General features: G+C 45.0%; 1 protein-coding gene across 3 annotated transcripts in view; it reads left to right on the forward strand.

The window, feature by feature from the left end:
* Taf1b (TATA-box binding protein associated factor, RNA polymerase I subunit B) overlaps positions 1-13,102 on the forward strand; it is a 63,087-nt gene extending 49,985 nt beyond the window's left edge. For all 3 annotated transcript variants that reach the window (XM_021661589.2, XM_021661580.2, XM_060366260.1), the window contains 6 exons: positions 95-272; positions 935-981; positions 2,917-3,007; positions 8,486-8,556; positions 9,040-9,262; positions 10,626-13,102. In XM_021661589.2, the coding sequence (XP_021517264.1) occupies positions 95-272; positions 935-981; positions 2,917-3,007; positions 8,486-8,556; positions 9,040-9,262; positions 10,626-10,827 (812 nt within the window). In that variant the 3' untranslated portion in view covers positions 10,828-13,102. The remainder of the gene's footprint in view (positions 1-94; positions 273-934; positions 982-2,916; positions 3,008-8,485; positions 8,557-9,039; positions 9,263-10,625) is intronic.
* The last annotated feature ends 1,519 nt before the right edge of the window (positions 13,103-14,621 follow it).

Consider the following 14,621-nt stretch of genomic DNA (forward strand, 5'->3'; position numbering starts at 1 on the left):
CAGATACTGTATGAATATGTGTATTGCCAGGTAATATGCATATGCACAGTTAGCCAGGTAATTTAATTTGTGTTTAACCATTTTTTTTCAACAGAGGAAATGCACAGTTTAACCTGCCAAGTGGTAAAGTTGACTGGAATCGGAGAAGTGGATTTTCTGACGTTTGATCCTATAGCTAAAATGAAAAGGACAGTTAAATATGATGTGCAGGCTGTAGCTGTCATTGTGGTTGTATTGAAACTGCTCTTTTTGCTGGATGACAAATTGGAATGGTAAGTCAGTGGCAGGTGGCCCTTTGTTGAACTGACTCCAGTTTCTTAAAAACAGCGGGGAGAATCATTGCTGTTGCCAGTTATTCAGAATGCAGGAGTCCTGTTCTCACAGCAGGGTGGAGTCTGGTGTGCTGCAGCCACAGGGATTTCTAGAGAGCACTCAGGCTACCCGATCAGACCTTTTCCTGAGCTCGCAGCGTTTCTCACCACCCCTGTGTATTTCTGCTTTAAAGCATCCTACAGTGTAAAGAATTAGCTTGACACCATATCAGGGTGCCTTCAGGCTCCCGGCATCGCATCTCTGAGATTATTTTAGATCATAAAGGTGCACTGCAATGCCAGCCTCTTGAAAGTCGCAGGAATGAAGATCTTCAGTGTCTTCTTCCACGATGGTGATCGCCTCTCCAACTTTGCTGCTTTCCCTTCAGAATTCAAAATGAACTCTCCAAGCTGGGTATGGCGGGCCACACCTTTAATCTCAACACTCAGGAGACAGAGGCTGGCAGACCTCTGTGAGTTCAGGTTAGCTTGTTCTGCAAAGAAAGTTCCAGGCCAACCAGGGCTACGCAGTGGGACACTGTCTCAAAAAGAAAATAAAGTGAAAAATTAACTGTCCAGACAATGGCATCTAAAGATGTTGTCTTGTATGTCGTCACCTCCAGGTCTTACTCGGATCTTGCTGAAGCATATAATGAAGAACACAGAGAAGGTACTTGGATTTTTTTATTAGCCAAATTCAAAGTGATGCATTAAAAGGTAGTCCATGTGGAGGAAAAGGATGGACAGTTATACATACATGTGTCTGTATGAGCACAGACTGGGATGTATGCTGACTTTTCCATGTGTAGATCTAATTGTATCTGTGGCTGCCAAGAAACTCAGGTGACTTCTGTGTTCAAGACCCATCTGTTGTTCTTGCAGGCTTGCTGGCTGCACACTAGCCAGAGCAGACCATGAACTTTTTGCAACAGCTTTGTTTCTGTGGCTCCCTGCCCTGGCCCTTCTACGTGAAGTGCTCTTTTCATATCCCCACAGCCCTTCAGACTTAGCAAGTGCCTCTTCATTCTCCTGTGAGCGGTGTTCTGCCTGTTCTCCACAGCCACTCACCACACGCCAAGTTCCGCCTTTCCAAAGCCAGAGCTGGCCATGCCTGCCACCCTTGCTGCTGTCCAGACTCCTCTGGATCTTTACCCTACAGAATTATAACTCATGGCCCAATTACCTCTTGTCCTGTTAGACTGCTGGTATTTGTTAAACTCTGAGATGATTGTCTTGTGAGCACTTTGTAAGGAGACAGGTAGTTAGTATGTGTTGAACACCGGGCTTATCTGTGGCTTGGCCAGCTCTCTTCCTCTGAGCTGTATCCTTGGTCCCCCCACCCCTTTTAAGACAAGGTCTCACTAAATTGCCCAGGTTGGTCAGTTTTATTTTGTGCTTGACTTAAGATCCTCTTGCTTCAGCCTCTCAAGTAGCTGGGTTACAATCCAGATAAAAAGTTTATCTGATGCAGAGCAGAGTTACTGGCCTAAGATAACTCAGTGCATCTTTGTATCTATATGAATTCTTAAATTCAGGTGCAGTTCCTGTTTTGTAGAAGGAGTTTTGTTCATTGGTTTTAGGAGTTTGGGCTTAATGTTCTCAGTTCATGTATTTTCCGTAATAGCGATGAAGTAAAGCACCTCTCCTGCCCCTGCTCACAGTAATGCTTCACAGGGCTGAGCCAGATGTCTTCTGAGGTTCCTTCAACGCTAGAGGCAATGTCGGTTATGGAGACCATGGCTGAGAGGGTCCTCTGGCTAGTAGTCTTCGCAGCGATCCTCCCGCCAACAGCAGAAGGATTGTTTCATACTCTCCCCTGCCCTGTGTACCATACCTCTGTCCTCTTCACCACTTACCCTTGAGGAGATTGGGGATCAAAACCCCTTGAGCTGACTAACGTTAGCTGTTCTCTGCCCTTACAGTTAGTTCTTTGGTTGGTCTCTTCTCTGGCTGTATAGCCTACAAGACTGTACTGTTTGGTTATATTGGCCATTTGAAGAGATTTGTAATTAGACCATTCTTATTAGAGGGTAATGGAGCATAATCCTGCTTATACTTGCCATGTCTTGAGTCTGTTGTCCCTCTGGCCTGTGTCTCAAACACACTCCAGCTCTGCTGCAGTGCACATCCTTCCTCGTGCACAGACTCTCTGAATTAGGAGTAGGAAGAACAGAAATGGGTCCTGAGAAGATGCAAGTCTGGCTTTATCCCCCAAAGCACCATTTCACATGTTTATCAATCATTTGCTTCTCGACACAGTGGCCAGGTGTACTGGAGTACTACCAGGAGTGAGGCTTCAGTGCTGGGTGTGGAAGCTGGGAGGAGGGGCTGGTTGTGTCACAGAGAGCAAAGTGTGTGATCCCGTCTCCAGGAAGCAGCAAAGCTGCTAAAGCTGAGGAGAGATGTGTAAAAAGTTGGTTTCAGGACAGTCCTATGGGACCATAGTTTGGCCACACCTTACAGGAGAGTGGTGGTGGCTCTGCTGACTCTCCCCAAGAGCTGTTCTGTGAATGTTCTCAATTCAGGGAGAAACTCAGATGTGGAGAACATGTGCTGTTTTGATGTGATGGATTCCACTGCATAGCATGGATTTCATTTCTTTCAGAAAAGCCACAGTTTGATTTCAGAAAATGGTATCAAGTTATGAAGAGAGCTTTTGATGAGAAAAGACGAAAATGGGAAGAATCAAGGGCCAAGTATGTACTCTGTCCTCTGTTCGCTACTCTGTGTCAGTGTGTGCCTGGCAGCATGTGACCTTTCTCCAGAAATTTTGGTCCCATACATTCTAGTTATATATATATATATATTTACACACACTGACAAACATTTATTTATATCAAATTTTTAAAAATAATTGTAAAATATTTTTATTTCAGTTTATTTACTTTATATCCCAAGCCCCCTCTTCCTCTTCTCCCAGCTCTGCCCTTGCCCCTCCTTCTCCTACCCCTTTCCTTTTCTCCCTGAGAAAAGGGGGAGCCCTCCCCCTATATCAACCCTTCCGAGCTATAAGTCATATCAGGGCTGAGCATATCCTCATCCCTGAGGCTGGGCAAGGCAGCCCTGCTAGGAGAAAGTGACCCAAAAGCAAGCAATAGAGTCCATGTGAGAAGCAGCCCCCAACCCGCCAGGCGCCCCCCCCACTGGCCACTTGTGTGCAGGGGGCCCAGGTCTAGACCATGGGTGCTCCTTAGTTGAGGTCTCAACTGAGCCTCCATGGGCTGTATGAGTGAGGTCTGAGTCTTCACAGAGTTGCTCTGTGACATCACCTACTCGCCCCAGCTGAAATTCAGTTCATTCATAAATTTCTAAGTGTTATCTATATAGCAGAGAGCACACCTCCACTGATCTCCAGCACAGTTTCATTTCTATTGGAACTCTGAGTCCCACAGACTGAAGAAAAACCAACATCTGTTTATGTAAATTGTTTATGTAAATTTACACTAATACTTATGTAATCAGGCCGTGTGTGTGTGTGTGTGTGTGTGTGTGTGTGTGTGTATTTATCATTTGAGAAAAACAAATTTCTCAAGTTAGTTTGAAATATTAAGTCACTCCAGTTCTAGCAAATCAAAGATGGCCAGTGCTGATCATAGAGTGGTAAGAAACCATTTTCAAGTTTCAAGGCAAAGCTTTTATTTTTCCCCTAAACTTCAGAGAAACATGTTCAAAGGCAGATAAAGCAGCATGGAAAAAAGATTTCTAGCCAAAAGAAGAGTGACGGGTTTTTGCTAGAACGGCTCAGGATATGCTAGAGGAGCGGCTGAGGAGAATGTATCTGACAGGTGGGCAGGCTCAGGGCATGATGGTAGAGGAGGTAGGGTGCCTTCTGACAGGCCACTGACTCCCAGGGGCCTCTGTGCTGCTTCTTCCTTGTTGGCCCCTCGTGTTGCTGTGGGTAAATGAGGTCTTGGGCTTTGGGGAGTCACCTTCCTTCTGTACTGTGGCCTTTCTGATCCTGAGGGCTGGGTGTCGCCATGCTGTGCCTTCTTGGTGACGAACTGTTCCGTCACCACCTCACGTTTCACATGTTCCCAATTCCCAAGTCAGAATCTTGTACATCTACAAGCACAGACACTTTAGCTGCCAAGAGAAGTGAGTCTGCTTGTAAAAACTCACTTTCAGGGAGACACTAGGCCCCAGGGAAGAGGTTGTCTAGAGGGTCCCATTCCAAAGCCATCCTATGCAGTGTGTGGTAATGTTGACACACACAGGCAGCTATTTATCATTTGTTTGTTTGTTTTACTTTACTTAGGATGGAACCCAGGCCTGCCTGTTGATCTGGGCACCACTTTTCGGGCTGTCAGGTGACCATTAACATGTTTGCCACAGTTGAGCATGCTATTTTGCGTGAGATTTTTGAAAACACTAGTAAAAACAATAGTTTAAAAACAGCTCAGCAGGCTGCTTTGATGACTGCCCGTTTATCACAGGGGTTGAGAAGAACCTGGATGAAAATTTAAAAACGTGTAGACAGCTGGGCTGGGGGAGATGTCACAGGCAGCAAGCATTAGGGCATGAGTTCAATCCTCAGCATCCAGGTAAAAAGCCAGATGTGGTATCCCAGCACTGGGGAGACAGACAGTGGGATCCCTGGAGCTTGCAGGGATCAAGCTAGCCTACTCTGCAAGCTCCAGGTCCCCATGAGAGACCCTGCCACAAGAAAACAAGGTGAAGTGGTTCCTGAGGTTGACCTCTGCCCCCTCCCCCCCCACACGCATGTACAAAAGAACAGAGGGAGGAAAGATGAAAGAGAAAAAGAAAAGGCTTGTTGACCTTTTGGTTTAAGTAAACATTTCCTAGGCATCACATCAAAAGCATGATCCATAAAAGAAAAATTGATAAGTTGGACTTTAGAAGTCAGAATTTCTCCAAAGGTTCTTTTGAGAAAACAAAACCCTAGGCTTAGAGAAAGTAGTCGAAAGTTGGGCATAGTGGTGCACGCCTTTAATCCCAGCACCCGAGAGGCAGGTGGCTCTTTATGGCTTCATGGTCTACATAGGTAGCACCAAGACAGCCATAGCTACATAGTGAGACCCTGTTTTCTGGGGGCAGGGGAGAAGCCGATGAGAGAGGGAGTACTTGAATATCACACATCTGATGAAAGATTTTTATCTAATAAAGAACTAATAAAAATAAGGAAACAGCTCAACTTTTCAAATGAGAAAAACTGAAGATTACAGGATACACAAGAGATGGCTCCTGTAATTAGAAGGTCCACTTCCAAACTACAATTGTTCCTACCAAGCATAGGAAGATGAAATGGTATAGCTACTATGAGAAGTTCAAGTGAAATGAAAATGTCTGTTCTCGGCAAAGTCCATCTCAAAGTGTAGTGACTTGCTAGTGACGAGACAGACGAACTAGTATGTCCACGTCACAAAGCCCACTGAGCACAGTAGACAGCGTCTGCTGGTACAGCCAGCAGGGCGGCTCCTCGAGTCTTACATGCCAGATGAAGGACCCAAAGGTTGCACTGTGTGAGTCTATTTACATCACATTCGCAAAATGGCCACGCTCACAGGATAAAGACTGTGGTTGCCCAAGATCAAGGGTGTGGGAAGCATTGACTACAAAAGGATCTAGCTTGTGGAGTGATGGGGCTGTTCCGTGTATTAGTCACAGTGGTGATTACACAGCTGTGTGTAAATGCTAATTGGAAGTGCCCTGAAAGGGGTGTCATTATATGTGAATTATGCTTTGCTTCTATATTCAAACCGAGAAACTGTGTAAAAAAGAGGGAAGCTTGTAGATAGGGTCTAGCTAGAATCCCAAGGCCTTCGTGGTGTGTCTCTGGGAGCCTTGGAGACACAGGCAGAGGAAGGCAAACATCTGGAGACTTCATTTCAGAAGGGCGTCCAAACAGTTGGACCTTTGCAGTCTTCAAACCCCAACCCATCTTCTTGGTATATGGCCTGAGGGTGGTAGCACTGCCTCCTTGATTGTGGCGGCCACTTGCCTAGGCCCTCAATATCAGTGCACAAGAAGCACCTGTCCGGACCCAGCATTCCCAGGGAAAGCTTCACATCGGCATCCCTGAGGATGCCACCATGCAGGCACTTGCAAGGAAAGCAAGGACCACTTTTAAAGGTTATTTTAAATTAAAAATTAGTAGTTTTTAAAAATAATTTAAAAGCCAGGCATGGTGGTTCATGCCTATAATCCCAGCACTTGGGGAGGCAGAGGCAGGCAGGTCTCTGTGAGTTGGAGGCCAGCCTGGTCTATAAAGTGAGTCTATAACACCAAGGCTACACAGAGAAACTCTGTCTTGAATAAAATAATAATTTTAAAACTCACCATAGAGCTAAATGACAATTTTATTAAGTGTGGTATAATTTACCTAAATTTAGTTTACAGTCTGAGATAATATTGACTGTCTACTTCTGTACTTACAGAAATTTCTGTTCTTAACATTTTAAATCACTGTGAAACTCAAAGTAAAAAAAATGAACATCTCCTATATAAGTTGATTAATTTTTTTTTTTTTTTTTTTTTTTGAGACAGGGTTTCTCTGTGTATATAGCCCTGGCTGTTCTGGAACTACTGTGTGTAACCAGGCTGGCCTCGAATTCAGAGATCTGGCTGCCTCTGCCTCCATGAGGCTCTTAATTGGTTAAAGTAATCATTGGTTAAAGTGATCCAGTACTAAACTGTATGCTTACATATATCTTCTTAGCTAATATTAAAAATGGGGAGTTACCAGTGGTTGAGTTTATAGGTGAGTAGAGATGTGTGTTTCAGGCTTCCTGCGCCTAGTGTCTTCTCTAGAACATTCTGGTTGTCTCAGGGCTCCCGAGAGCCAGCACTCTGCACTAGCTGCACCACATCTCATGATCACACAAGGTTTGTACATTCCTACTTGTTGGTTACTTTTCTTGGTGAGACAAAACCTCACTTAGCCCTGTCTGGCTGTCCTCAGTTCACTATGTAGCCCAGGCTGGCCTTGAACTCTTTATTCTTTTGCTTCTACCTCTCAAATACTGAGATCACAGGGTTGCACCAGCACTCTGTGCAGCACATACAGCACATAGTAACAGGGTTTTTTTGTTTTGTTTGTTTGTTTGTTTGTTTGTTGTTGTTTGTTGTTGTTGTTTTGAGATGTGGTCTCGCCATGTAGCCCTGGCTATCCTGGAGCTCACCTCTGCATGCTGAGCCTTGGGATGAAAGGCGTGTGTCATCCCCACTTCAGGCCTCACAAATATAATGTCAGTCACTTCTCTTCACTGTCCTGTAAGAGTAGGAAACACATGCTCAGTGTGTTTGGCCCATTTATTCATCTGTTCCATTATTAAAAATACTTAAGTTGAATGCCTGCTGTGTGCCCTAGAGGGCATAAAGGAGACAAAGATAGCCTCTCTCCAGACCCTGATGGCCACTCCAGCTGCTGGACACATGCGGACAGAGCAGACCCTCTGGTCAGTGTGCTTTCCTGCACCATGCTGTCTTTATTTTTTATTCAGTGGCCTGAATCAAGAAGGTAGAATTTTTTAGTGTAGTTTCTGGAAGGCTCCTCTGAAGGACAGACAGGAGGATGGAAATGAGCTTTGAAGCATCGTTATGTGGTCCCGCTTCAGCAATGTCTGCTGGGCACTGCACTAGTGGCTGCCTGGGGCAGAAGTGGTGAATGTCACTGTTCACTCTGGTCACCAGTCACCTGCAGGAAGGCCAGATAGCAGTTAGCCTTTGCCCTGAGGTGGGGTGAGGGGACCCTGTGGATCCATTCAGCCCAGCACCCCCTCTGCGGTGAGCACACCTGGCTGACCTTCCCTCAGAAGACCAGGTTCTTAGGTGTGTCTGATAGAGTCTGGGTCTTTCTATTCTCACCAGAAAGAGAGGAGATTTCCAGGCCCTGTGTGCCAGAGAGACTGCAACTCGCTGTCTATTTTATATATGTTTTCAGAATCAGAATCCTAAGGGCATCCCGCAGTGATGAGTATTTGGGCAAAGGCGAGAGAAACAGCCCCAGGGGAGTGTGTGGTGGTGGGAACTGTTGCGGCTGTGTTCTGTATAATGGCTCCTAGCAGGAGCACACCACTGGGCTGCTCCCTTCAGGAACAGAAGCACTGACAGATGCAGACAGGTGCCCAGGGGTGCCGAGCTTCAGGTCCCGACCCTTCCTCTGAGCTCTGGCCATTCACTTCTCATTCTGCTGCACTCTGTTCCGCCTTGGGCAGGTACTCTTGGAAAACCCGAAGGCCGCTCTACCTCTCCCACGTCGACAAGTCAGTCGCGTATAAGAAAAGAGGTGAGTCTGATGGTTCCGTTGCAGGGCCAGGTGGCAGCACAGTTGGGAGAACCTCGCTTCTCCACATGCCACACTCTCCACTTGATGGGGGTGCTGCTGTGTATGGAGCCTTCCAAAGGAGAAATCACACGGAAATCCATAATCTGGGACCTTGCTGTTTTTCATAGCAGAGCTCCAGTTCCCAGCAAACCTGAAACTCTCTGTTCTGTGACTGTGAGAGCTGTCAGGAGACTTGCACTGAGATTGTCCATGCTCTCTCTTTAAATCAATGTTCAGTAACTTCCTGAGGCCTAATGCTACATGTTACAGCAGCTATGAATCTAGGTGGGTGTGAATGTGCACGCAGGAGGCAGGGAGGAGGCTCCAGAGTTTGAGGCCTGATTGCCCACTTCCACCACCAAAGGCTAAGAAACCAGCAGCCCATTCCTATAGACTCCATGTTTTACTTGTGAATTGACATTTGCCTCTTCCCTCCATCTCCAGAAATGGTGGAAAATCTTCAAAAGCAATTTAGTGCCCTTGTTGGTTCAACACCCATGGTTGAAAAGAAGGGCCCTTCGAGTTTTCAGTTCAACTGGACCGAAGAAGACACCGATAGCCCTTGTTTCCATGGCCATAGCCTCCAGGGACTCTTGATGACAAAAGGCCAGTCCTTGATAACCAAGAACTCACTGTATTGGCTCAGTACCCAGAAGTTCTGCAAAAGGTATGCATGTTTTTAAAACTCCAGAAGCAAGAGGCATGCTGAAATCTATAGCTCGGCCTTTCTCTTCTTTTTTGAGGTTATAATATAATTACACCATTTCCCACCTCCCTTTCTTCCCTCCAAACCTTTCCATATACTCCTTCTTGCACTCTTTCAAATTCATTGTCTTGCCTCTTTTTCCATTAATTGTTGTTACATACATTGTTACATGTATGTGTATATATACAACAATGTATACACACAGAGATAGATACATGTACTTAAATACACCCTGCTCAGGCGTATAATATTATTTGTATGTATGTGTTCAGGGCTGACCACTTGCTGGTGGACAACCAATTGGTGTGCTTTTTCCTGAGGAAGACTACTCTACCCCTCAATCTTGGCATTCCTAGTTGCCTGTAGTTCTCTGTGTGAGTCTGAGGTCTCTTCCCCATCGGCTTTGATATGTCTATTGTCATTCTGTTTTGGTTTGGGCAGCCATATTTGTGAGATGTCATGTGTGTGGCTTCTGATGTTAGGAGATGCAGTCTCACAGCAGAGTCCTGATCGCCTGCCTTGTACAGTCTCTTCGCCCCTCCTCTGCTGTGTACCCTGAGTCTCAGGCGCAGAAGTGCTTTGGTGATGTGTCCTTTAGGACTGGACTCCACACCTGTGTTTTGATTGGTTGTGATTTTCTGTAAGCATCTGCTACAAAAAGAAGTTTCCTTGCTGAAGATGAGGGCTTCCCTGTGGACCTAAGGACAGGCATTTAAAGTGTTGTTAGGAATTATGCTTGTTTAATGAAGCAGTGACTCAGAATTTTGTTCCTTAAAAAACAAACTGGGCTGGAGAGCTAGCTCAGAGGTTAAGAGCACCTGTTGCTCTTTCAAAGGACCCAGGTTCTGTTCAGCATCCACATGGTGGCTCACAAACACCTGTAACTCCAGTCCTAGGGGATCCCAGGCCCTCTTCTGACCTCCAAGGGTACTAGGTGAACATGCAATACACATACATAAATGAATGCAAAGCGCTTATAAAATAAATCTGAAAGAATACAGTATTTGTATTATCCCCTCAGGGAGTCAGGGCCACACATATTACATGGATCACACTGCTCCAAGCATTTGGCCAGAGTGTTCACTTGTATTTAAACTTGACTGTGGGCCAGATCAGCATTTCAGAAGTAGACATGGATACAGTGTGAAGAGTTTGCATATAGTTAAGGAGCTTCAGCAGATTTCCCAAGTTTCCCTCTAACTCTTGGTGCTGTGTGGAGGCTAACTATCTGCTGGGGAAGGGATTTGGGGGTGAACAATGGATGGGTGCCAAAGCTTCTAAATTACTGCTTAAGGATAACCTACCTTTCTCCTTCCCATTCCAGCTATTGTAAACATGTGACAACCTATGAAGAATCAAATTTTTCTCTGAGTTACCAGTTTATATTAAACATTTTCTCCTTCTTACTGAGGATAAAGACTTCCACTCTCCATGAAGAAGTGAGCTTACTTGAAAAGAAACTTTTTGAAAAAAAATACAATGAATCAAAAAAGAGGTCAGGATCCAAGAAAGGAAGAAGACACTAAGAAGGCAGAGAGACTTCCCCTGAAGGTGCTCTATGGTATAACGGCAGGTCTTAGTGCCGTGCTCCAGGGGACTGTGTGAAGTACATTATTGTACACGCACACGTATTGACATGTGCCTTCATGTGCATTGTAAAATAGGTGCACTTTGAATTATTTTCATAACTTCTTTCCTCAGAAAATTAAAACTTGTATTTATTAGACTTTAAAGCTAAACTTTATATAACTTTTTATAAACTTTATGTAACTTTTTTATACTTTCTCTTTCCATTATGAGAACTAGCCATGTAATTCAGACTTAGAACTCAGTGTGCAGCTCAGGCTAGCCTGGGACTGGCTATGGTAGCCCAGGCTGGTCTCAATGTATCTCCATCTTGAATCTGGGATTATAAGCATGTACCAGTATAATTGGCTTTAAATTTACTTCTTAGATTAGATTATTCCCTACTCTTTATAAAGTTAATCTGAGCTAAATCAAAGAGTTAAACAATATATGCATTCACTTACACATATGTGTAGGTATTTTGAGGAAACAGTATGGGTGTGTCCATGACCCTGGGATGGGAAGACCTTCTAACCACATCTCAAACCCGGAAGCCAGAAGAGAAGGTGAGCAGCACCACCACAACACACAGCAAACTGGCTGACGTATCTTAGCATGCTGGGGGCAGAGGAACAGTTTATTATGTAGCAAAGGTGCTTGCAAAGCAATAGGTAAAAGACTAGGGAAATCCAGAGGTCTAGCCACGGAGACATGCAGTGCTCTTGCCACAGATTGGACTGGCAGGTGCTTTAAAGAAGTGTAACACCTAGTGAGGATATTGGAAAGGTGTGTGTTCCTATTCGGAGTTCATTCTCTCAGTGAACATGGAGAACTGCCATGTTCTGCTCACAACCTAGACACCAGAGGCACACAGCATTGAACAACCTGTCTGCTTTAAGGGCCATATGATCTAGTTGGGAGCTGATAGTAAGTCAGTGTGTCTTAAGAGAAATCAAGCAGGAAAAAGTAGGGTAACAGTGATAAGAAGAGATGCTCTACAAAGCATGACTGAGGGGTATCTCCTAGGGAGGTGATATTTGAACAGAGACCAACTTTCAGGAAGTACAGCAGAGGGAACAAGCTGTGTTACCTCAGGGAATCATTCATGACAGAGAGACCAAGCAGAAAGGCAGATTCAAGAATAGCCAGCTACTGGCAGTATCTGGAGTAGAGGGTGGGAGGAGAGTACAGTAGATGGGACAGGAGAGGTGGGCACATCACTCAAAGCCATGGTAATGATTGGGCTTTTTATTTCAAATTTGTCACAGGAAGCTTTGGGGAGAGTGCCAGAGCCCACCGTCAGAGTCAAACAGTTCCCAAGTGGGGAGTGAGGGTTAAAAGAAAATTAAAAATAACACATTACACGCAAGATTGAGAGGGCTGCCAGGAGAAACTGTTGCACATGGTTTATTCCACAATTCCTTTTTATAGTCAGGGCAAAGCACCTCGATACAATGAAGGGGTTCACCAAGAAGTCAAATTTGTTTACCTCAACCACTTGTCTGTGTGACCCTCACACAAACAAAAGGAAGAGGATCTGGCAAAACACCCTGCCTACCCCTGTCTTCAGGTGAAGGCCAGGGCGAAAACATGGTTTTTTGCTGAGAGTGTTCCACAGGAAAGTATAAGGAAAAGCCTGAGGAAATGCTTTTTATGTTTGCTGAGTTTCAGGTTTTGTCTTAGAAATCAGAAATTAATCTTGTCCTTTTTAAAGAAATGCTTTTTGGCATCTCTGAGGTGATCCCATGGTCTCATATTACTAAGTTTATTTATTTTATTTTATTTTATTTTATTTTATTTTATTTTATTTTATTTTATTTTTTTGAGACAAGGTTTCTTTGTATAGCCTTGACTGTCCTGGACTAGCTTTGTAGACCAGGCTGGCCCAGAACTCAGAGAGACCCACCTGCCTCTGCCTCCTGAGTGCTGGGATTAAAGGCACACATAGGGCTTTGTTTTAGTCAGTTAATGTAGTAGTTTACAGTGACTAAATTTCAAGGGTTGAACCAACCTTGCATTCCTAGGATACCCCTTTCCTGGCCCTGATCCGTCATCTGTTTTGTATATTAAGTTTGATTTCTGGAAAAAAAAATGGTTATTTTTTTAAATTTGTTTGAGACAACATTTTGATATGTAGCCTAGGACTACCCTAGGTGAGCTGGGATTAGAGACATACCTGATATGCTAAAATTTTGTTAATAAATTTGTTCTCTGTCCTCTGAGGGACATTCTGGAGTTTTCTTTTGTGTGGTCTTGGATTTCTTGAGATCTTGTCATGTTTCCCATCACTCATGAGCAAAGAGTTCAGCATCCATCGGTTGGACCGTGGCAGTTCTCAGTTATGACCTAATTAATAGAAGTTAGATCCAAAATGGCCATGTGGCACGAACAGTGGAAGCACTGGCCCTCGTCACCTGACAGTCAAGTGCACTGACCCTTGGGCATAGGAACTCAGGGTCTGGAGCAGCTCGTGGCTGACCCAAAACCTGAGGAACTCAGCCTCAGAAACGTAAAGGCTTCATTCGGAAGCTGATGCAACCTGCTATGCAGCACAGACCCGACCCTCCTGCATTTAATCTCACCCCAATGAATTCTGGCCTGATTACCATGTCAGTACACAAACACAACCGTGTGCACTGGGACAGCTCGGACACTTCCTCTGCAGGAGCCACACGCTGCCGCTGAGGCCCTCACACAGTCCAGTCTCCCATAATGCACTCAAGGCACTCTCAGTGTGTGTTCAGTTGTTTGCTGCCCTTGTGGAGTGCCAGGTTGACCTGCCTACACCAATGGCCAAGAAGACTCAGCAAATGAAGCCTGCGTTTGGGCTCATTGGCCTTTTGCTCTTCTGGGGCAAGTGTTTCCTTCCGGAACAATCAGTGCATGCCTTATGAATCTCCGCAGGGAACTGGGTGGCTCTCAGTACTCCCAAGGGACTTTTAAAGCCAAACTACCACTCGAATATAATGACCTTTGTCACCACTGTTGTTCACATTAATTGCATGAAGTGACTGAATATTACCTAAAGCGGAAAAGATAGCTTCTTAATTTAAAAACTCCCAGGATTGGACTGAGAAGATGGCTTGGTGGGGGGAGGGCCTGCTGCTCAAACATGAAGATTTGAGTTCAGCTCCCGGGACCCGGGTAGGAGGATGGAAGATGTGCTTAGTTTTTTGCTTGTTTTTTGTCAATATTCACACCAGAAAAAAAAATCTTCCTGTAAAGGCCCCCGTCTGCTGGAGCACTCTGTGCTCCCACCATGCTCAGTGCAGCCAACTCCCCTCTACTCTGAAGCTGCTTTGGTTCTTCTTTGGTGGCTTAGTTTTAATTGCCCCTATTCTTTAGCCCACCCCCTGCAAATGCCTACTGAAGACCAGCAGTTTATGTCTCCTGGTGAAGAAAGACCTAAGCTCCAGGGCAGCTGTTAGACCATAAAAATAAAAGCAGCAAGACCTTTTAAATTTTTCAAAGCCTAGGCCTTAGCTGGGCAGACTCTCAGATAGCTCATCTAAGTTAACCTCTCCACCTTGCCTCATCCAGCCATGTGGCCAGCTACCCTCCCAGGCCCACAATCTCATCTCTCTCCCTCTGTGTCTCCTGGCAAAATGGCCTTCTTTCCTCTTCCCGGAGTTCCTTTCTCCCTACCAGGAAGTCCCACCTTCCACTTACTGCCCAGCTAATTAGCCAATCAGATTTTTATTGACAGCTGCTACATCTATACAACATACAAGATATTCCTCTATAATTCCCTCTT

This window comes from Meriones unguiculatus, chromosome 1, assembly GCF_030254825.1.
Source record: "Meriones unguiculatus strain TT.TT164.6M chromosome 1, Bangor_MerUng_6.1, whole genome shotgun sequence".
NCBI lineage: Eukaryota > Metazoa > Chordata > Mammalia > Rodentia > Muridae > Meriones > Meriones unguiculatus.